A 25515-nucleotide genomic window follows, 5' to 3' on the forward strand; every position below is an offset into this window, starting at 1 on the left:
CAAAGAAATGGAATTTGAAATATCTACTGAAACACCAAACACCTCAGTAGAGTTAGGAAAGCATTAGATATGCACTACCGTTTATCGCAACATCAGGGATGTTAACATGCAAATACATGTATGGCATGCATATGTGCAGACATTACCTGTTATCTGACACAGAAGTACTTAGTTGCTGTCTCTGACAAAAATATTAAAGTTCTTTCAGTTTTTTATAGAGTTCTGCCTCCCCTGTTACTATTATGTTTGTTTTTTATATTTTATTGTGCTTTCTTTAACTAGACCATTATGTATGTATGGAAGCACAGGTGAAGTACTTGTCAAAATGGTCCACAGTACAATGAAGTTACACTTTTCAAAGAATCATACAATGAATATCCATGGATATATGCTCACCTGTCCCATAACTACTTCACAGACACCTGGTATTTTATCAGGCTCAATTTCAGCTCTGCGCAGAGCTTCTTTAATTACAACAGTGCCCAATTCATCTGCTCTCAGGGATGATAGGGATCCACCAAAGGCACCTGTTAGTTTGAAATAAAATTAAAGAAATTTTACTATGCTGCAAGGAGTAACTGGTAATGAACACATTATTCACATTTGCAATCAATCATTGATATGAAATTCTGCTTTATTGTAGTGGCTAGAATGTATCATAAGCACAATGAATGAACTGTAATCATAATAAATGTAATAATTACCAGATTTACTGAGTTAATGTGGGTTACTTTGTTTTGCACAATAGAGCAACTACTTCATGTATGTTATGAGATAGGATCTTTTCTTGATGTACATCAAATTTGTCCCTGACAGTTCATCAACTGCTTTTAAACCACTTGACTGAAATGTCATGATTAGGGGACATGTATTTTCAAATTAGCATGTACTTGTTTCTACAGTTTACCTCTTTGCATAGGTTTTGCCATAAAAACAGTCTTAGTGAAATGTTTATCTGTAGGCCTTCTGTTATGTGGGAAATGTTAGTAAGTAAACAAAGAATAGAAATGTGACCCTTTTCAAAGGGTTCAGTTAATAGTGTGAACAAACCTGGTGGGATGAGTGTCAGCAGCTAGAAATGTTAAGTTTAAATACCTATAGAAATAAGCATAGTTCCAAGAAATGAGCTATTAATAGTAATGTCCAGCCTAGAAATGTTCATATCAAGCTACAACAGTGGATTAGTTCCGTTTTCTATACATCAAATCAAACAAGAATAAGAAGAAATGTGACTCCAAGAAGCAACTCACTTATAATCATATTAATGTGAAAGGTCAGACCTGCTGGTCTAGCAATTAAGCACTTGGTTGGAAACTGAAAGGTTAGGAGGTTGAAACCTGGTCAGGCCATGGATTTTTCAACCTGCCTTTAACCTAACTTTCCCCTCTCAATGATGTGAAGTTCCACCAGGAACGACACGTGATACAGATCCCATGTTAAACTGTAGGTCTCATTTCCCAGGCAGGATTACTAGGGTAGGTGAGAAACACCTGCACCAAGCCATTGAGCCACATGAAATTATTACTATTATTAATAATAAAACCATTAGAACTATGAAGTCTGAATGATCATAGTGAATTTCAAGCATAGTTCACTTACTCTCTCTCTCTCTCTCTCTCTCTCTCTCTCTCTCTCTCTCTCTCTCTCTCTCTCTCTCTGTTCATGTATGTGTATGTGTGTGGGGAGGGGGGGGGGGGGGGGGTGTTTGTGGAGAAGAGAGTCATGTCTCAGTATACAATAAATTACTTATGTCTATTTAGCAACTCATTTTATGTTGCAGAGAAGAACTATGAAAGGCAGACTACATAAATCTGTATTTAAGCAAATTTCTGCAGTCTGACTAACATTTTATTCCTGCGGATCACTATGGATGAAAAGGATCAAAACTAAATCTTATCTCATATAAACTCTCCATGCCTTTGGCCAGGGTGATTTCAACCACTTTCTCCTAACATACCATAAAATAGTTACTGAAATGTTCCCATCCTATCGACTATAGCTTACCCTACCTCTTCCATTCCAAGCAAAGGCTCCAAACCATCCTTTCCCTGCATACCTGCAATCCTACCCATCTCTCAACACCTACATACTGTCTCTTGACCATTCTCAGTAATCACTCCACATTGATTTTTCAAATCACCTCCTCTTCAGCCTCATGTGCCTCTGAAGCCCTTACCCAGATAATATTACCAGTACTGAAAATCATAAATGTCATCCCATCAAACTTCAGACCACCATTTTTACTCTCATCAATGAATTTTCATGCATTTTAATATTTTTATTCAAAGACTGAAGGTTTTCATTTAAATATTACATTATAACCCGTTATCAATAATTTAAACACAGGCTGTATTCATTCATATGCAAATTATTACTATCAACAACAATTTTTTTCTACGCATCATCAACTAATTGTACAGTATACATCAAAGACTGAAGAGTGGAAATACGGCCATCTCTAGCCCAGTCCCTATTGAGGGAATGTAAATAATAGATAAATAACAAGAATGAAAAGTCCTGGTACAGCCAATATTGTTTTGTAACTCTCTGTGGTGAGAGAAGACACTAATCAGTGCAGTGGGAGTCATTCTCATGTACAGGCAACTACTCATGAGAAGGAGGGTGCAGCAGACCTATACCTGATCACTGTAATGCAAGGAATACAGGTCAGGGTGAAGCCCTTACCATTGCATATCCGCTGGACTTCATTGCTAAGCACTGCAGAGCCAATCCCGTCTACATCCTTCATCCTGGTGCATGCTGCAGCCACAGCTAAGGAAGGTACATACCACAGATTTGGTTGCAATCATATCACTACATGAACAGGCACTCAAGGGAAAGAAATCTTGCTGCAGGAGGTTGAACAACAGAAGTTTCCAATTGCCAGCAACTAAGGAGTTTGCCTGTCAAGCTGCTACAGAATGTGCAGGCGTCAAATCAGAGCATTTGTAGAGGGAGCAAAGGATAGCATCATCTATCCCAACTTGAACTGCCAGCAACTATGCCCTGTGATGGCGCAGCATGCAGCATATAGGGATCCACAGATGATACTGGGGCACCATTTCCAAACTGCTACAGCTACAAGCAGTGAATACACCATCAGTAGCAGAAGAGTGGGAGAGCTTGTGTGCACCAAGAAGGCAATCTAGTGATGATGACGACACCCATGCTGCAGTTGCATAACTGGTTAAGTGCTTGTACTGATGACCAATGCAGTTGGTGAGACAGCTAAAGCACCATTTCCACCCCAGCCATGGTTTTAACAGAGGTTTCCCTCCATGGCTGTAAGACGAAATTCACCTGCCCCACCTCAGTTCACAAATAAAGTCATCCTAGCATAAACCAAGTTATGTTGAAATGTCCAAAAGTCTTATGTACAATATACACCTCTCTAGTGTAGTGTTGCTGGTTTGTAAGCTGGAGGCTACAGATTCAAGTACTGACTTGAACATGATAATAGATTTTAAGTGTTTCGTTGGTGTGTCTCTTCAGTGTAGCCATGAAATTAAGTGGGATTAGCTTCTTTGGCTAAGGAGCTGGAAGATTTACAATTTAGTGAGAAGTGTGCTGTATCTCAAAGCTGTCTTGTTATGGTCACTTGCAGCAGGTATGGTATGAAGTTTGTACATTTATGCATAGTATTGTTTTTTACTTACAACTTTGTGGAAGTAAACAGTCAATAGTTTACAATTAGCTCTACCATAAGTTTAGTATTATCAATTTCTCTTCTAGTTTTTGTTTTAGGAAGATCTAAGTTTGAGTGTAGTTTACAGCAGTGGATAATAGTTAGGGATTGTTAGTGTTGTGGGACCTTGATTCAGGTGTTGCGGAATCTTGATTAAAGTGTTGTTTGCTGCCCATAGACAGCTGGAAGTTGCATTGGCAGTTGTTGACAGGCTTTGTATGCCTGCTGCAAACAGCATTTGTGGTGCTGTGGTAAGATAGTCTCATGAGCAATGTAGCTTGCCAGTTACTCCTGCTGCCCAAGTGGTTCATAGAGTCCTAAATCTAGCATCAAGAAACCACTTGATAGTGACTGGTGGGTCATACCCAGAGCTAGAGCTGTATGTAGCTAAAAGATGGTCGAAAGACTAGCTGCAACCATATAAAAATAGCTTTGAACTATTACCATTTCCTGATAAGGTGACACAGCATCTGTACCCTAATTACCTTGATTGAAATGTGCCCCCTTTGTTGAGACTTGAGTAGCTACAGGGAAAAGAAAGGGCTGCTAGTCGCAGACACTTTGAGAAGGGAACACCTCAAATGGGCACTGAGTGTGTTTCCCAAGAAGTGGATGAGACCATCCCATATGCAATGAACAAGGCTAGAAGCAGTCAGTGAGATAAACAATGCCTGTCACCTATGATATGGAATCATTCTTGGTCCTTTTCAGAGACTGGCAGAGATGGTAAACACAACTAGCCTCACTCAAAGAGTATCAGTGCACACCTGGAACATGCATCAAAAGACATAGAAGACTCCCCAGAAGGTGAGAAGTTTATAGCAACAGGTAGAAACATTTGGTCTAGGGAAGCCCAAAATAAATCCAAATGTGAATTCATTTGGACAAAAGAATCTGAAGTTGGTGAACTTAGATTAATAAAGGGACTTTTCTACTACCCATTAGATTCTGAGATAACATGTATTCAGTTGGATAAAAATATTCCAACCATGTGGTAGTAGTTTGAGGTGTCTGGTACATTCTGAAATATTAAAATCCGCATCTAAAAATACATTCACAAATGAAGTTGTTATCATTGTACCTATGTTTGAGGGCCACACATTAGCACAAATTAGAGACAGTAAAATAAGCACTCTCGGTATTGCAAAACAATGAAGACCACTTGATTCAAACAAGACACCAGAACCTGACAGAATTCCTAACACATTTGCAACTGTTTGCTAATACACTGTATAACAAAAAAAAGTGAAACACCCAAAAGTTATGGTTGGATGCCAGTTTAACTCTATACATGAACACACCATCAGCAGGTATGTAAAAGATTAGAACTGAAACTCTCTGTGAAAGGTAGAACAATCACCAGAATGCATTAGTGTTCTTTGTGTGTAGTGTTGTTACCAGGCATGGTAAGTTGTATAAGGGGCATGAACAGTGTCAGGTGTAGGCTGAAAACAGTGAAGAACATGGAGATGCTGTGTACTCATGTGAGACAGTCTTATCACCCCCTGATAGCGTTTGAAATGGGAATCATTTTGCATCTCCATTTGGCCAACTGGTTGAATAATGCAATATTCAAATTTGTGGAGCACTCACAGGTGACAGTGGCCCAATGTCAGACTACACGGGAACATGAGGGGAGGCATACTAGTCATTAAGTTTCTGGTTGGCATGTTTGACCACCACAAAGGAGGATTGTCACATTGTGCACCAAGCACATCGTAACCCATTCTCATTTGTGCTTGCCATCTGAGAACAAGCAATGCACTGCTTGCAACATTCTGTGTCACCTAATACCACTGGTTGGAGACTAGCAGCAGCTGGACTACATAATTAGCATCCCATGCATAGTATCCCACTAACACTGCAATATAAATGGTTGTGTTTTGAGTGGAACTGTGACTGGGAAGCAAAGGTTTTCTCAATTGAAACACTTGTAAATTACTATGTTGTACCTTGGAACAAATTTTCTCCTTTGTAAAAACTTTAATTTTCTAGAATAATTTTTGTAATTTCAGAAAAAGCCAGCAGCACATAAAAAGTGAATAGCATCATTTAAGAATAAAATAAGAAAATAAATTAATCTGCTATTGCAGGGCTGGCAAGAGGCAAAAGTCTGCAAAGCATACCTAGGAACAACACTTTCCCCTACTTCTCATGCCTCTGAAGTCATTATTTTCGTGTCGTAACTGACGTTAACATTATTATGCCAATCAACTAACAAATGTACAGGAGGGCAGCAATCAGTTGCAGAAGCCATAATTTATTGCAGATCTAGATTTCAACTATAAAACAATCATCATTGGTGCTTTACCAGATGAGTCATATTGCCATAACTGTGTCAGAACATATACATGTGACAATTGGCACTAGCATTTATATGGCATTTAGTTAAAGTCAACCAACACTTGCCATGAGGTTTATACAATGTCATTGAGAAAATATTTATCATGAGTCAATGAATTCACTAACCATTTTCAGTGTCTGTAAACAAGCTAACAAAAAATCACCACGGAAGCAAGTCAGCATTAACCGAATAAGTTTGTGAGATGCTGAGCTTTGCTTACCCCATGCATGGTGATCAACATGTCAACCAATGTGATGCACCAAATGAGGTCGCACAGTGGTTAGCATACTGAACTCTGACTCTGGAACATGATGGCTCAATTCCTCATCTGGTCATCCTGATTTAAGTTTTCTATGGCTTGATCGAGGCAAATGTTGGAGTCACACTCACCACCTAATGATGGTGTCAAGAATCCTCCATTGTGAATATCTGAAAGCCCATACACACATCTGGGAGCCTGTATGAGAGCAGTTCCATTGCCACCTCAGTGGTGCTACTGGTGGCAATGGGCAGAGCTATTTTTTGTTGCTTCTGTACTGGAGGTGTTCTGGGCTGTGGCAGAGGACAACAGTCGAATAGTACATGGCCAAAATACTGATCAGAGCTTCCTGTGTCGACACCATCTTTATCTATGATGAGGTCTTCTCAGGTTATCAGCTGAGTCAAGGCATCAATGTGTGGCAATGTTTCGACAAGTTTCCGACGCATCACCTTCAGCACCCTGGTGCACAGAGCACAAGACATATGCAGCAAGGAATATGTTCCAGCATTTGAGGGAACCCTTTGCAAGAACGGTGACTTGGAGACACAAATAAGATTTGCTCTCCAGCCACACAGTAGAAAGAAGGAAGAAGACATAAAGCATCTGGTGTTTCTTCCATGTGCTGGGCGACCCATGGCCAAGACTGCAATGATATTGAAGAAGAGCATCACTGAATCCATTTTCTGCTCATTGACTAAAATCAAAAATATCCTTGGCTCAATGAAAGACAATCTATAACTATGGATACCTGGAGTCTACAGCATCAGTTGCAAATATGGTGAGCAATATATTGGCCAGATGCAACAGTGTATTTCATACTGCCCCTCAGAACATGTGTGAAGCATTCACCTCAGCCAAATGAACAAATTTGCAGTGGCAGAGCACAGCCTCAACAAAGGTCATATTTTTTACTTTGAACAGACAGAGGTGTTGCATGAGATGAATGAGTTCTGAGACTTGATCATTAAAGAGGCAGTAGCGATATGGGCCCACGATGATCTTGTCAATTGGAATAGGAGTGAGCTCTGCACGGAATGTAGTGCTGGCTAGAATATGTCAAAAGCGCTCTGATGTGAAAGTGACAAAGGCTGCCAATGGAAGAGACAGGCAGCATTAAGAGAAAATGGCAGGACCCTCCAACATGCCAGGAGTTCTCCCCATGATTGTCTACAATCCCCCACAGTACCATCCATGACATCCCTTCTGGAGATGCATGATTGGCCCTGCCCCTGCAGACTGGGCAGAGGAGCCTGCAGTCAAGTGTCTATAATGATACAAACTTGACATGAACCTGACACTTCACCTTAAGATAACAAGTAGGAAACTTGTTGAAATGTTGCTGCCGAATGACACCTTGATTTGGCTAATAACCCAAGAAGACTTCATCTTCAAAAGTCACCGTGGAAGGCTGCATACCCATATACCATCTTTATTGACTTGCACTTTTTGTGGCCTCACCAGTCACTCAGTCTCTGTACTGGAATGCAGGTACACTGGAGCAGCAGTGAAGTGTCTTACTCCATTTCTGTGTAAGAAGGATTTGAATTGCAAGCACATGAATTGGAAGCTATTATCAGAAACAATGGTCTGTGAGGTTCCCTTGATGGCATATGTAGTCATCAATGCTGTGACTGTCACTCTCACTGTGGTACAAGTTATATGGAAAATTAGAAAATGTGTACAATGCTAAGAATGACATGAATCTGAGGAATGCCCCCATATAATCAATATAGATCTGTACTCACAGGTTCTCTGATGTAGGCTGTGGTTTGTGGAAGCAGAGTTTGGTTGTACACACAGGAGCAGACTTTACAGGCTGCCCATTTTATGACTCCATTGATACCCAATCAGTATGTGCGGCACTTGACAAATATTTTTCGTCCATTACATGGGATGTCTGTCACCAGTAAGATGTCATGCAGTAGACTAGCATCAGTGGTGCTCGAGAAGAGGATGTGAAGCACCTAATAGGGTGCCGGTAGGTAGATGGTCGGGGAACCGTCAAGCTTATCTGAGGACCCTTTGGAATAGAGGTTCTCCAGAGGTGGTGAAAGAGACTTTATGTGGCATGATTGAAAATTCTGGCAGTGTTTGCTATAAACTGTGATCAAGTTGAAAATAAAAAGCTTATTGTGTATGAAAGTCAACAGCAGAAATACTCCAAAGACACAAAAAGGCATCAGCATTTCAATGATACACGAGAGGCCAGTAGTAAATGCAGCATAATAAACACTAAGACAGAGCACCCGACACTGGAGCTTTCATGAAGTTTCCTCAGGAAGATAGGTGGGCATGATGACAAGTAAGATTAATAGTCCATGATTGAAGACCCACAAAGTTTTGTACAATAAAAAAGGACTGGATTTTCTGGGCACCACGAAGCATCCTTTTCCTATCTGTGTACAGTTTACTTGTGATGGCATCATGATTTTGTATATGTAACCCACCTGTTACTCTGCTCCATCTGGATACTTAACTGGAAGTATAGTGCCAGTTTCATGTTACAATACATCTGTCACTAGCAGATGACACCTGAAGTGTGTAAAAGTAACAAATCATGTAGGAAGATTTGAGGTGTGCTTTCAGAGTGATAAATTCCTTCCAACATAATGGGGTCCATTCAGATTAAGTGCCTTTCTCCTTTAGTTGGTTCTGAGGATGATAAATCGGGACCACCTTTGGGGTGAATTTCCTATAATAATTAACATTTCCCAGAAAGAACTAAAGTTCTTCATATTAGTGGAGAGTGGTAGGCAATCAGTGGCATTGACATCCTGCTGGGAAGGTTTTAAAACCGTCTTTCTGGAAATATGGCTTAAATATTCAGTGGTAGACTGAAAATGCATTTGAGACAATGTTGTTGCAGAATGTTTCTAAATAATGCTCTCTCTGAAACAATAATGACATCTAATTGGCACTTTGATGACTGCCTCTGTTTATTGCAAAGTTGCTAGCTGCACTGAAGTAGAGGAAGTTGCATCAGAAAGGACCAAAATACATCGACCCTCAGATAGTATTGCCATCAGTTCTACAAGCTGGTAAATATGATGTGCGTGTCCACTTTTCACTGCACATTAATAGTAGCCTTGATGACACCACATATACAGGGTGGTCCATTGATAGTGACCAGGCCAAATATCCCACGAAATAAGCATCAAACGAAAAAACTACAAAGAACGAAACTCGTCTAGCTTGAAGGGGGAAACCAGATGGCGCTATGGTTGACCCGCTAGATGGCTCTGCCACAGGTCAAACGGATATCAACGTCGTTTTTTTTTTAAATAGGAACCCCCATTTTTTATTGCATATTCGTGTAGTACATAAAGAAATATGAATGTTTTAGTTGAACCACTTTTTTCTCTTTGTGATAGATGGCGCTGTAGTCACAAACGTATAAGTACGTGGCATCACGTAACATTCCGCCAGTGCGGACGCTATTTGCTACTTCATACATTACCCGTGTTAAAATTGACCGTTTACCAATGGCGGAAAAAGTCGATGTCGTGTTGATGTATGGCTATTGTGATCAAAATGCCCAACGGGCGTGTGCTATGTATGCTGCTTGGTATCCTGGACGACATCATCCAAATGTCCGGACCGTTCGCCGGATAGTTACGTTATTTAAGGAAACAGGAAGTGTTCAGCTACATGTGAAACGTCAACCACGACCTGCAACAAATGATGCTGCCCAAGTAGGTGTTTTGGCTGTTATCGCGGCTAATCCGCATATCAGTAGCAGACAAATTGCGCGAAAATCGGGAATCTTAAAAACGTCGGTGTTGAGAATGCTACATCAACATCGATTGCACCCGTACCATATTTCTATGCACCAGGAATTGTATGGCGACAACTTTGAACGTCGTGTACAGTTCTGCCACTGGGCACAAGAGAAATAACGGGACGATGACAGATTTTTTGCACGCGTTCTATTTAGCGACGAAGCGTCATTCACCAACAGCGGTAACGTAAACCGGCATAATATGCACTATTGGGCAACGGAAAATCCACGATGGCTGCGACAAGTGGAACATCAGCGACCTTGGTGGATTAATGTATGGTGCGGCATTATGGGAGGAAGGATAATTCGGCCCCCATTTTATCGATGACAATCTAAATGATGCAATGTATGCTGATTTCCTACGTAATGTTCTACCGATGTTACTGCAAGATGTTTCACTGCATGACAGAATGGCGATGCACTTCCAACATGATGGATGTCCAGCACATAGCTTACGTGTGATTGAAGCGGTATTGAGTAGCATATTTCATGACTGGTGGATTGGTCGTCGAAGCACCATACCATGGCCCGCACGTTCACCAGATCTGACGTCCCCGGATATCTTTCTGTGAGGAAAGTTGAAGGATATTTGCTATCGTGATCCACCGACAACGTCTGACAACATGCGTCGGCGCATTGTCAATGCATGTGCGAATATTACAGGAAATCACCCTGTAACAGCATGCGTTCTCAGAAATGATAAGTTCACAAAGGTACATGTATCACACTGGAACAACCGAAATAAAGTGTTCAAACGTACCTACGTTCTGTTTTTTAATTTAAAAAAACCTACCTATTAGCAACTGTTCGTCTAAAATCGTGAGCCATATGTTTGTGACTATTACAGCTCCATCTGTCACAAAGCGAAAAAAGTGGTCCAACTACAACATTCATATTTCCTTACGTACTACACGAACATGTAATGAAAAATGGGGGTTCTTGTTTTAAAAAACGCAGTTGATATCCGTTTGACCTATGGCAGCGCCATCTAATGAGCCAACCATAGCGCCATCTGGTTTCCCCCCTTCAAGCTAGACAAGTTTCGTTCTTTGTAGTTTTTTCGTTTGACGCTTATTTCGTGAGATATTTGGCCTGGTCACGTTCAATGGACCACACTGTACATGCAAGGAACTTGGTTCTCAAATGACTGGAAAAGGTGGAGCCACTGATTGGCAGAAGTAAGTCTTATCACACGATGGGCTAGCATTTGATCAAATTCCTGCCCTAAATCTTGCTGGAGAGAAATGAAATCAATCTTTCCATACAGGTGTTAGGTAGAGTTGACAATTTTATAGTGATGTGTACAGCATAAATATCCTTACAATCCAAACCAAGTTCAACAAACAATGTTTACTGTGGGTATTGTGTGGCTAACAATATGGCACCGGAGATCAAATTGACAGAACATATCTAAAAGCCGAAATGGAGAAAGCATGAAAACTGATGCACCTGAAACTGTGAGAAACACATGTACAAATGAAGTTTATTTGAAGTTGATTAATATGTCATTTCGAAGGAAAGACTGATGCCTGCGGCAATCAGGCATTGAAATAATTCAATCGTGGAAGTTGAAAATTTGTGCTGGACAAGGACTTGAACCGATCTCCTGCTTAATGCGAGTGGTTGCCTTAACCACCTTGTCCATGTGAACATGCTTCCAGTCTGATGCAAATTATCAACTTGTCATACTCTAGTAGCGTTCACTTTGCATTGACCTACTTGCTTGCAATGAGTCCTGTGTTCCCACAAGAGGCTCGGACCCCGTTGTGCATCTGCGCTGAAGTTATGAAGACGGGCATGCCCTCAGACACACTATATACAGTGTGTTTGACACCTCGTGTTAAAACACTTGTATAGGTTGTAGCGGGGACTTAGTAGATCAAGTTTTACATAGGAACCTACATCTAGAAATGTCATCTAACAATCAAGTTTTACATAGGAACCTACATCTAGAAATGTCATCTAACAACAGTACTGAGCGTCAAAGTTATAGGTGCCGGCGCCTGTGAATGTATGTATACACGCAGGGTGATTCCGTGATGATGGCAAACATATCGAGAAAGCTTACGCATTGTATCAGGTAGGGGTGTATTGTATGTTAACTGGGGACCTAGAAACGACGGAGAGGCTCCGTCTCCGCCGCAGCCGCAGTGGTCCACAACCCCACGACGACTACCGCAGTCCACTTCACCCCTCCGCTGCCCCACACCGAACCCAGGGTGCCGGCCGGTGTGGCCGTGCGGTTCTAGGTGCTACAGTCTGGAACCGTGTGACCGCTACGGTCGCAGGTTCGAATCCTGCCTCGGGCATGGATGTGTGTGATGCCCTTAGGTTAGTTAGGTTTAAGTAGTTCTAAGTTCTAGGGGACTGATGACCACAGCAGTTAAGTCCCATAGTGCTCAGAGCCATTTGAACCCAGGGTTATTGTGCGGTGCGGCCCCCGGTGGCCCCCCAGGGAACGTCTCACACCAGACGAGTGTAGCCCCTATGTTTGCGTGGTAGAGTAATGGTGGTGTACGCGTACGTGGAGAACTTGTTTGTGCAGCAATCGCCGACATAGTATAACTGAGGCAGAATAAGGGGAACCAGCCCGCATTCGCCGAGGCAGATGGAAAACCGCCTAAAAACCATCCACAGACTGGCCGGTTCACCGGACCTCGACACAAATCCGCCGGGCGGATTCGTGCCGGGGACCAGGCGCTCCTTCCCGCCCGGAAAGCCGTGCGTCAGACAGCACGGCTAACCGGGCGGGCCAGGTAGAGGTGACTCATGTCCATCGATAGAACGAATAGTAGTGAGACACGTCCTTTGAGTTCGCGTTCAATGCCGAATTAGATGTTACAGATATGCTTACTGATACTGGAGAAACGAAAGTGGCTGGGAACGCAAACGAAAGCAATCTAATTGTAGTCTTTTCCAACGCATAAGCGCATGAGTACACTGCGAAGCCGAGTTTTGGCAACGGCATCCCGCCATTCCATAACTGAGAAATAACGCACATGGGAACGGCTTGTCCACCCGCTCACTGCAGCGATGATATCATAGAGAGAGAGGTCCGTCAGACATAAAATATTCAGCTTCCAAATGGCGAGAAAGATGTACCCGCTGCGGGACATGATTAAGAGTCATTGAAGCAGCATAGTGGTAGGTGAAGCTGACAGGAATAACTTCAGTTTTATATATATAGACTGAACCAGCAAGTGAAAATTTGTACCAAGACTGGAAATCGAACCTATTCTCGTGCTTACTAGGCACGTGCGCTAGCCACTAAGCCACCTTGGCACAGCGGTTCGCACAACTGCACGGATTACCCTAGCATGCGTCCCTTCTCGATCCAAATTCTCACTGCTACACCTGTCTATCTTAAATTCCTGGGGTGCTATTCCAGAACATGGAGAGCCTCGGCAAGTCTGTCGGTGTGCGAGGGGGAATTTAAAGTAGACTGGAGCGGCAGTGAGGATTTGGTCGAGGAAGGAGGCATAGCAGCGTAAACCGTGCAATTGTGCGAACCACTGTGCCAAGGTGGCTTATTGGCTAATCCGCCTGCCTGGTGAGCAGGAGACCCGGGTTCGAATCCTAGTGTTGGTTTTTCACTTTAGGAATTTCACTTTACACTCCGGTCTATATACATAAAATCATATCTGTGTGAGACCAGTAATGCCTCTGAAATTGTGTCATTTCATTTGTATGACTTCAATTAACAAAAGTTGACTATAAAGGGAAGCAGACAAATAGAAAAGATCCAGCCGACTACTAGAAGTAGCAGTGAAATACGAAAACCGCACTAACATGGGACATCTGCAGATCCAAGCATCCTGCAGATTCGACGACGTCACCATATCATTAAGTTCACGACAATGGTTACAACCGGGAGTCTTATCCACAGGACGTAAGACCCAGTTAAAATTTTCCCCCATCAAAATTTTCCCCGGATTTTGACGACGTAAATAAGTGACATCTTGCTTACAAAAACGCGCACGGTCATATGTGCGACCAGATCCAGATGGAGCATAAAAAAAAATTAAGGCTGAATCATAAAAACCTGACCATCGTGTAGCGTTTCAAAGTCCGTCAACGGAGTAACGTGCCTGTAAAGTACGGCCACACCAGCAAAACTTTCCAATGCAACATTAAAAAACAGAGTACGCAGGGAGACAAAACAAACACATCAAATAACACCTCCTGCGAACACATGACATCAGCTTGGGAATCATAAATAAACTGTTGTAATGCAGCAAACCGTAATGGAGAGAGTATCCTATTAACATTCATGGTAGGAAACGTATACGCCCGCATTAATTAACACATGTAAGGCATGTAGGGAGAGCTGGTAAAGAATTCACACATCACGTCCCACTCTCCATAACACCAGCAAATTGCGGAGAAGGTACAGGATTTGAATCCTCCCCACCGGAAGGTGCAGATTCCATGCTTTGTTTTTTTTTGGCGCGACGCTGAACGCCCAGGCTGAAAACGTTGTTCCATACCACTCCACGACAACACAGCTTCTTGGCGCAATAGTGTAGGGGGCTCATCAGCGTCCTTTGCAGGCGTGGTGGAGGGTGAGGCGACCCCATTCCCCTCGACGGAATGCGAGAAACACAGCCGAGAGCCACGATCATCATCAGCAGGTAAAGAAGAGACAGCGTCTGAAGCTTTCTAAATCGTCTGACTTCCTGGAAATAAATCCGTAGTAACCTGCTACTCCATCGTATCAAAATACGGAGGGGGCATTACTGCACTACAACACTGTAAAGGTAAGAACAGCAGACTATGCCCCGTTAAATCATCGGAATCCACTGGTGGAGGAGCGGACGTAGATGCAACATTCATTTCAACATCAACAAAACCAGCTTGGTCATCCCCTGCAGAACAAGAACCGCAAATAAAGTCCGTTTTCAAAGCGTCATTATTGGAAGAAGCACACTACACCGTCACCTTCTCGCAGAGGCGAGACTGGGGAGGGGTGACCAAAATCTTCACCATCCTGAGTCCGCCGGCTTTTAAATTGTGCTACCGCTGCCGACGCCTTGTCGGCAGCAGGGGCCGCATCTGAAAGTGCCGGTAACGGTGGAAAGTCGCGTGGAATGGGGGCGTAATGTCTCCCCAACGGCCTCTAAGGCTGGAAAAGTACTGACAGCAGATTGCGAGACACTAATTGACCCATCAACGGACGACGTCCTTCACATGACGACTTCAAAACGGTAACACGACGCCCACAACTGGATCTGAGATGACCAGTTTCATTACAAAGGAAGCAATGTCCTTCCTGTCCTGCAAACGTAACATGAATACGATAACCAAAAACATTCAGGTGTGAAGGAATATTCATTTGCACGCACATTTCTATGGTTCGGACACCACTGTAACACGGCAAGCGATGTTGTGCAGACCAACGCTCCCGCCAGATATACCAAAGGATTCGAAAAACGAAGCAACACCGCCTTCAGAAATGAATCATCCACTTCAGGTGGAAGATAGTGAACTCTAACAGGAATATACTCGATCGCCGCATTTACAAGAAGGACAGGACTAACGGAACCATCACGATATGTAAACATTACTTAAGATCAACCCGAGACAGAAGCTGGTGAACTTGGAAGGGATTCTTGAACTTCACAAAAACTAAGCAGATGTAACTCGAACTGTGTACACCAAATATTCGTGAATTTCTAAAGAGCCTCTCTGAACCTGACGCGTATTCTTGTCAAAATTGAAACGAACGGCACCCCGACGAGGAATATTCATGAGAGACTTGACGGGCATCATAGGGCGGGCAAAGAATGCCTGAGATAAACCAACAATAAACTGCGCTAGGCAAGAACGATCTGACATTGGCCGATACACACACAAAACTGAGTACACTCAAGTTCGACACATGCAGCACTGCGGTACGGGTGGGAGTAAGATCAACCTGCTAGCCCAACGCGCAAGACGGAACGTGGTCTTGGCCATCCGGCCATGCTTCCCATCAGACAGTGCCACAACTTGCCACACGCTAGTAGCGCCCCATGTCCATTCATCTACCTGCTCGCAGCGAGTCCTGTATTCCTGCAAGAGGCTCGGTTCAAAATGGTTCAAATGGCTCTGAGCATTATGGGACTTACTTCTGAGGTCATCAGTCCCCTCGAACTTAGAACTACTTAAACCTAACTAACCTAAGGACATCACACACATCCATGCCCGCGGCAGAATTCGAACCTGCGACCGTAACGGTCGCGCGGTTCCAGACTGTAGCGCCTTGAACCGCTCGGCCACCTGGGCCGGCAAGAGGCTCGACCCTGTTGTGCATCCATACTAAAGTTATCAAATCATTTCCGGGTTCTAGGTCTTCTAGACCCGATCCGGCACAAATTTTCAACTCTCACAATCGAATTATTCTGATATCCGATTGTAGCCAGCTTTGGTATTTCCTTCAAAATTTGATATTTACTGCTGCTGTATCAACCAAAAATGTGGTGTCTTACGTCGGACCTGTCCGATAGAACAGACACCCCCGCTCCTCCATTAGCGATAGATGTTACTGACGGAAAAAAATCGCAGCACCAAAAAGGAGTTAGTAAACGTGTTTCTACATCTGAAAGATGATGTCTTTTCAAATTTCGCAGTAGTTGCATAAGAGTGGCGCTAGTAGCGTAACTATGAGGATGAAAATCAGGTTTGCTTTAAATACACGCTGTAACGGGCGTGAACGTTAGTTATCTTTGAGACTGGACATAGTGAATTTATGTTAGTTACGAATGCCTTGAAGGCGTCAAAGACGCCATCATCAGCACGCCACTGAATTTGAAAGAGGTTGCGTAATAGGGCTACGAGAAGCTGGATATTCCTTCTACAATAGTGCAGAAAGACTTGGCAGGGATATAGCCACTGTACATGATTACTGGCAGTGGTGGTTACGAGTATATACAGTCGCAAGATGACCAGGCTCAAGTCGAGCACGTGGCTTTGCCGAGAGGGAAGACCATGGTGTTCGGCGTATGACTCTGGTGCATTGTACAGCATCTGCAGCAGCAATGTGAGCAGCAGTTGGCACCACAGTGGCACAACGCACTATTACAAATCGGTTACTTCAAGGACAGCTCGGGGCCAGACGTCCTGTAGCGTGCATTCCACTGACCTCAACCACCGCCATTTGCGACTTCAGTGGTGTCAAGCGAGAGCTGATGGGAGGGCAGGGTGGAGCTCTGTTGTGTTTTCTGATGAAAGCTGGATCTGCCTCTGTGTCAGTGATAGCTGTATGTTGATTAGAAGAATGCCAGTTGAGGGCCTGCAACCAACCTGTCTGCCTGCTAGACACACTGACCTACACCTGGAGTTATTGTATGGGGTGCAATTTCATATCAAGTAGGAGCACTCTCGTGGCTATCCCAGGCACCATAACTGCAAATTTGTACGTCAGTCTGGTGATTCGTCTTGTTGTGCTGCCATTCATGAAAGGCATTCCAGAGAGTGTTTCCCAACAGGATAACGTTCGCCCACATACCGCTGTTGTAACCCAACATTCTCTACAGTGTCGACATTTGCCTTGGCCCACTTGATCATCAGATCTGTCTCCAATTAAGCGCATATGGGACATCATCGGACAACAACTCCAGCGTCAACCTCAAACAGTATTAACTGTCCCTGTATTGACGAACGCAATGCAACAGGCATTGAACTCCAGCCTACATTCAGCACCTGTACAACACAATGCATGCGCGTTTGCGTGCTTGTATTCAACATTTTGGCAGTTACATCGGTTATTAATGTACCAGCACTTCACATTTGCAAGGAATTATCTCTCACTTACATTAACTTATGATTTTGCAGTGTTAACCACTTAAATATGTTGCCTAGACACATGTATTCCCGAAATTCTATTATTCTAAATTAATTATTTTTTGATGTAGCGATTCTTTGTGTTAGTACACACGCACACACACACACACACACACACATATATATATATATATATATATATATATATATATATATATATATATATATATAGAGAGAGAGAGAGAGAGAGAGAGAGAGAGAGACAAAAACACTTCTGCATCTCACTAGTACTTCTCGTGTTTTTATTCGGTGCTCAGGCACATCGCTAACAAGCTCCACTGCTACAATCGTCCACAGACAGAGCACAAAGCCGGCCGGTGTGGCCGTGCGGTTAAAGGCGCTTCAGTCTGGAACCGCGCGACCGCTGCGGTCGCAGGTTCGAGTCCTGCCTCGGGCATGGATGTGTGTGATGTCCTTAGGTTAGTTAGGTTTAATTAGTTCTAAGTTCTAGGCGACTGATGACCTCAGAAGTTAAGTCGCATAGTGCTCAGAGCCACAGAGCACAAAGCAACAGCTGCGGCGCTGCTATCATGGACTATTTTACGTCTGGGAATGACGTGACCCTCGAGAGCCCGCAGATATTCCTCCGCCACGGTATACTTGAACCATGGCGGACGCTTCAGCGGCCAGCTACAGTCGTAGCTTTGCTCCAGGCCACTCGCGCCGGTCGCCTAAGGCGTCCCATCAGTTGGAGCTGCATCGCTGCGTTATGTCACTCAGAAACCATCCGCACTCTGTCTGGAAACAGTACTATGGTGTAGTTGCGCAGTGCTGATTAAGTCACAGTCTACGTCACGACCTGAGTCACGATTCAGATCACGACAAACAGCTGGTGTTTCTATGTTCATATTGACCAAGGACGATCATTTCTGTTATCATTTTCTTATGTGGAACTTTACATTTCAGTGGTGAGACTGCAATAAATATTAATCGTGAAACTAACTGTGGAGGAACCATCAATCATTGTGTGCAACACAGACTACTGTCCAACCTACAAACATAAAACAAAGGCATCTGACTTCAAGAACCGTCTGTATTCTGTGAGGAAGGGGTTCTATGAGGTGGGTAATAAAACTGTCAATATTTACTATCTTTCCCAAGAGAGGCCGAAAAAGATCCAAACGTCATCATCGGTTATTGAGACAAAGTCAGACCAGTTTCCTTTTATTGTCCTGTTTATCTCTGTTCTTATATTTTCAATGGGGCTGAGGTCTGGTGCATAACGAGACTGGCTGAGAAGAGAAATCGCGTTCTGCTTTGCACCATCGCTGACAGATGTATTGGAAACTACAGATTAATCACCCGGGATATACACTATCTGATCAAAAGTATCTAGACTCCTATTAGTGGACGTTAGTATCGGATGATTATCCTTTGCCTTTATGATGGCTTGTCCTCTGCTGGAGATTTTTTTTAATGAGATGTCTGAATATCTGTTGAGGAATGGATGACCATTCTTTCTCAACAGCCCAAACCAAAGACGGGAATTGTGTTGGACGCTGGGGTATGGAGTGAAGTCGACATTCTAACTCATCCCAAAGGCGCTCCACTGATTCAGGACTTTGGGCAGGCTAATCCATTTCAGGAATGTTATTGTCCACAGACCATTGTCTCACAGATGCTGCTTTATGACAGGGTGCATTGTCATTCATAGTCTCCAAACTGTTCCGCTGCTGCATGAAATACACAATGCTGTAAAATATGTTCGTATCCTTGCGCATTTAGCGTTTTCTTAAGTGCAATAAGAGAACCACAGCCTAACCACGAAAAACACCCGTATACTGTAACAACACCACCTCCTCCATTCTTCATAGTTGCACTACACGTGATGGCAGGTATCGTTCTCCAGCCATTTGCCAAACCCATACCCTTCCATCGCACTGCCACAGGGTATAACGTGATTCATCACTCCAAATCACTCTTTTCCAGTCATCCACTGAAAATGATGTTCTTTGCACCACCTCAAGTGTTACAGAAATGTGTGGCTTATGGGTAGCTGCTTGACCATTGTATCCCATTCTTTTTAACTCCCTATGCACAGTCATTGTGCCAGTTGGACTCATTCGGGAGGACGACGGTTCAATCCCGCGTCCGGCCATCCTGATTTAGGTTTTCCGTGATTTCCCTAAATCGCTCCAGGCAAATGTCGGGATGGTTCCTTTGAAAGGGCACTGCCGACTTCCTTCCCCGTCCTTCCCTAATCCGATGAGACCGATGACCTCGCTGTTTGGTCTCTTCCCCCAAACAATCCAATCCAATCCAGTTGGACTGCTGGTATCTCATCGGACCTCACGAATGATTGCTTCCTTTTTCTTTTGCTACCACCCTCTGCAGCGCTCAACAGTCCCTGTCTGCCATTACATAAGGTCTGCCTGGTCCTCATTTAGCCATGATTGTTCCTCTGCGTTTCCGCTTCACAATCATAGTGCCTAGATACTTCTAATCAGACAGTGTACTTGTCGCGCACTGATGGGATTACTGATAATATGGTTATACTGGGCACCATTTAGTCGACCATCTATCGCACAAAGGGACCGATGACCTCACTGTTTGGTGCGCTCCCCCAAATCAACCAACCACCTGTCGCACAAAGCATTGTAAGCTTATAGGAGCTTAGTCAACTGCCACAAACATAAAGGCACAGAGAGATGACTCATGGACATATTTAGGATCGAAATTAAAACCTTGTGGCTTATGCATTTGTACTGTACCATCATTCACTGAGGAAATACTAATTCACTGGAAAATATGTCGTTCTGCCAGTCACAAGCAATACTGTCTGTCATAAACGGTAATAGGTAGAGTTGACAGCCATCATGGTATCTCTCCTTGATGACGGCAGGCTTGCTTTGTAGTCTGGCCTTCTAAAACCGACGCCGAACGATGCCCACTGCAATGGGGAACGTAGTATGCTTCAACAAAACAAGTTCCTCGTAATACTGTGAAGGCCCAAGGGTTTCATACCGGCCGCCGTGTGACCCCCTGCCTCATAGCGACATGTGGATGTAGTATGGAGGGGCATACTGGCAGAAAACAGCCCTCCTGCCCGTGTTGCAGACTTTCCAGACAGTGGGCCGCCACTACTTGGTCAAGTAGCTCCTTAGTTGGCATCATGAGGCTAAGTGCACCCTGTACCATGAAGGAAAACTCCTTGGCAGTACTGGGAATCGAACTCGAGTCCTCCATATTGCACCTATCTATGCTGAATACTCAGCTGCGGAAGTGGACGTGTTTCAACTGCACCACATTCAAAAATGATTTTTCTATGATGTATTGACAAGTTCGTTATCTTGCACTGCAGTTGTTACACGATAAAATACTGCTCCTATACGCCTACAGGTTTCACCAGTATCTCAGCATTGTGTTATCGACTGTCGCACAGTCCGCTTAGGAACTCCAGATTGTATCCCAGCCTCTGAAACGGTAGAATTAAAAAAAAAAGAAAGTTCAAATAGCTCTAAGCACAATGGGACTTAACATCTGAGGTCATCAGTCCCATAGACTTAGAACTACTTAAACCTAACTTACCTAAGGACATCACACACATCCATGATCGAGCCAGGATACGAAACTGCGACCGTAGCAGCAGCGCGGTTCGGAACTGGAGCGCCTAGAAGCGCTAGGCCACAGCGGCCGGCTCCGTAAAATTTCCTTCTTTCCATCTTTCATGAGAGCAGTGACGTGGTAACGAATAAACAGTCGACGATGGTGCATGGTTCAAGAATAGTGTGGCTAGACTCAAAGTGGAGTGGTTCAGGAATCTGACCCTAAACGTGTACTGTTATTGGCTACTATAGATTGAATAGTGCACCTGCACATATAGCTTGCCTTGTTAGACTGGTAGTCTACACAGCAGGGCACTGAGATTTTGCGAGATGAAGTTCAATGCGACAGTCTATTTTATAAGATACTAACTCCACGATGACTTTCTTCTTCAGGTAAGATGATCTTACAAGGAAATTAAGTAGCTTATTCTCTCTGAACGTGTCCATAAGGAACCGGTCGTGGAATCAGAACGTAAGAGTGCAATGCACAACTTTCTAAGTCAGATAATGGACAGTTATTTCAACTGCAATGTTTTCCTGTGGCATTTTGTTACATTTAATTTTTGTTATTATTATGATTCAGCTGCATGGAATTATCAAGAAGAGTTGTTAGGCCAGCAACAATTATTCTTCACTGACAGAAACAAATCACAACACCGAAAAATAGTTTATGTAGAGTACGAAATTTTAGGAATATATTTGTACAGGTAACATATCTAAGTGATTATCATTGCAACAATAAAAATGGTTCAAACGGCTCTGAGCACTATGGGACCTAACTTCTGAGATCATCCGTCCCCTCGAACTTCGAACTACACTACTGGCCATTAAAATTGCTACACGAAGATGACGTGCTACAGACGCGAAATTTAACCGACAGGAAGAAGATGCTGTGATATGCAAATGATTAACTTTTCAGAGCATTCACACAAGGTTGGCGCCGGTGGCGACACCTACAATGTGCTGACATGAGTCAAGTTTTCAACCGATTTCTCATACACAAATAGCAGTTGACCGGCGTTGCCTGGTGAAACGTTCTTGTGATGCCTCGTGTAAGGAGGAGAAATGCGTACCATCACGTTTCCGGCTTTGATAAAGGTCAGATTGTAGCCTATCGCGATTGCGGTTTATCTTATCGCGACATTGCTGCTCGCGTTGGTCGAGATCCAATTACTGTTAGCAGAATATGGAATCGGTGGGTTCAGGAGGATAATACGGAACGCCATGCTGGATCCCAACGGCCTCGTATCACTAGTAGTCGAGATGACAGGCATCTTATCCGCACGGCTGTAACAGATCGTGCAGCCACGTCTCGATCCCTGAGTCAACAGATGGGGACGTTTGCAAGACAACAACCACCTGCACGAACAGTTCGACGATATTTGCAGCAGCATGGGCTATCAGCTCGGAGACCATGGCTGCAGTTACCCTTGACGCTTCATCACAGACAGTAGAGCCTGCGATGGTGTACTCAACGACGAACCTGGGTTCACGAATGGCAAAACGTCATTTTTTCGGAGGTATCCAGGGTCTGTTTACGGCATCATGATGGTCGCATCCGTGTTTGGCGACATCGCGGTGAACGCACATTGGAAGCGTGTATTCGTCATCGCCATACTGGCGTATCACCCGGCGTGATGGTATGGGATGCCACCTCTTGTTCGCGTTGACGGCACTTTGAGCAGTGTATGTGTTACGACCCGTGGCTCTATCCTTCATTAGGTCTCTGCGAAATCCTACATTTGAGCAGGATAATGCACGACGGCATGTTGCAGGTCCTGTACGGGCCTTTGTGGATACAGAAAATGTTCGACTGCTGCCCTGGCCAGCATATTCTCCAGATCTCTCACCAATTGAAAACGTCTGGTCAATGGTGGCCGAGCAACTGGCTCATCACATTACGCCAATCACTACTCTTGATGAACTGTGGTAACGTGTTGAAGCTGCATGGGCAGCTGTACCTGTACACGCCATCCAAGCTCTGTTTGATTCAATGCCCGGGTGTATCAAGGCCGTTATTACGGCCAGCGGTGGTTGATCCGGTACTGATTTCTCAGGATCCATGCACCCAAATTGCGTAAAAATGTAATCACATGTCAGTTCTAATATAATATATTTGTCCAATGAATACCTGTTTATCATCTGCATCAAATCTATAACCTACATGTGAAACCATAACCTATGTGTAAAAAAGACAAATCATGTAATATTTCAGGACACCCCCTGAAGATGCCGTGTAAAAAAGGCGAAACGCGTCTGGGTGCATAAATAAAAATAAAAATTTGGTTGTGCAGCATGCAAAACGCATTTTCTTAGAAACAACTGCAATTTAAATGTTGTGTTTATTTGCTACGTGCTGTAACTATAGAGGATAACAACGCATTTCATTGTTGCATTTCATTCGCGTGATTGCTGTACGTGAAGTCAACTTCGGCTGCGATTACCGACGGACATTTTTCGTGCTGTTAAAGTGTGCAACGATATTGACACGCACACGATGGCGCGGCGGAACTGTCGAGTGCTGCGGCAGACAACGGCCATATGGCGAGGTTTGTTGCAGCGGTAACATAAGGTGTTGCGCCGCGGGCAGTCACTATTGTTAAAACACTATAGACGCGACAGATACTGATGTTAACGTCGAGATGCAAGGGCTTGTAGTGTTTTCAGATGATGCTCAAATGCAATAACCGTTAGATTTACGATACGGCGAAGATTTTTCCGATTCCGATAATGTCGGTTGATCATGGGACGTAGTGCTGTGAATTCCATGTCATGACGCTGACGAAGTCGTCATTCTATCATTCGAAATGTCTTTATGCGCGGCAGGGGATAGGTCACACACAGGGGTTGAACAAAAATATGGATACACGTCGAGAAATGCATGCCTTGAGCACAAATGCAGTTGCTCTGTTGTTCTTGGCCACGAACGGCACCTGTGCAGTGTCCTCAAATACATGGCAAGCATCAATGGTCAGAACAGTTAAAAAAAAAGTGTGTGAAATCTTATGGGACTTGACTGCTAAGGTCATCAGTCCCTAAGCTTACACACTACTTAACCTAAATTATCCTAAGGACAAACACACACACTCATGCCCGAGGGAGGACTCGATCCTCCGCCGGGACCAGCCGCACAGTCCATGACTGCAGCGCCTAAGACCGCTCGGCTAATCCCGCGCGGCCGGTCAGATCAGTTTTCTGTGTAGTTGCGTGTGCATTATATAAGAGCAAAGACAATTCGAACGTGGGCAAGTTGTCGGTGCACGTAAGGTGGATGCTTCCGTAACCAAGGAAGCACAAGTGTTTGGTGTTTCAAGAGGCACCGTATCAAAGATTTATACTGCATGCAGGGCAAGCGGGAAAACATCATCTACGAAGTCGCAATGCGGACGAAAGCGAGCGTTGAGTGATGGTCACGAAAAATAAGAGAAAAACCTGCAAAAGTCAATGCAAAACTGAATGTCACACTAGCGAACCGTGTCAGCACCAAAACAACGGGTATGGTGCTGCAGGGAACTGCATGGCGAGCTGGAATCCAAAACCACTCATCAGTGATGCAAATGCACGTAACAGGAAAACGTGGTGCCGAAGCCGTAAAACCTGCACTATAGAGCAATAAAAGAAAGGCATTTGGTCGGATGAGTCTTGTTTCACAACACTTCCAAATTATGGCCGAATCTGTGTCCCAAGAGTGAAACATGGCGGGGTATGTCGTGAAGGCAATACGAATTTCAGCTTTTCACCGAAGGTGACCCTGCATTCAGCTGCACCACGAACATTTGTTATGTCTCCTGCAAAGGCATACACTGGATTGCACAGAATAATTAATGCAAAATTTAGCCTTCTCATAGGCCAAGCGCTCTGAGATCAACCAGGAAAGTCTTTAATTTCCTTATTTGACGGGAAATACAAATTAATTTTGTATTTGCTTTAATGTATATATCATTCGTTTTTCCTCCGTGTGATCTCTTCCCAACTCTTCAAATTTAATTGTTTGTGGTTTACCTTAAGAGATATGCCACCGTGTAGTAATTAAAAATTGCTGATGTGACGTTAGGGCCACAGCATAATGAGTGCCCACAC

The 25515-nt window shown here is 43.8% G+C and overlaps 1 protein-coding gene across 1 annotated transcript in view; it reads right to left on the minus strand.

The window, feature by feature from the left end:
* Positions 1–25515, minus strand: part of LOC124721471 (acetyl-CoA acetyltransferase, cytosolic-like) — a 59464-nt gene that overhangs the window by 20926 nt on the left and 13023 nt on the right. The window contains exon 2 of the mRNA XM_047246466.1: positions 397–527. Within this exon, the coding sequence (XP_047102422.1) occupies positions 397–527 (131 nt within the window). The remainder of the gene's footprint in view (positions 1–396; positions 528–25515) is intronic.

This window comes from Schistocerca piceifrons, chromosome X, assembly GCF_021461385.2.
Source record: "Schistocerca piceifrons isolate TAMUIC-IGC-003096 chromosome X, iqSchPice1.1, whole genome shotgun sequence".
Classification (NCBI taxonomy): domain Eukaryota; kingdom Metazoa; phylum Arthropoda; class Insecta; order Orthoptera; family Acrididae; genus Schistocerca; species Schistocerca piceifrons.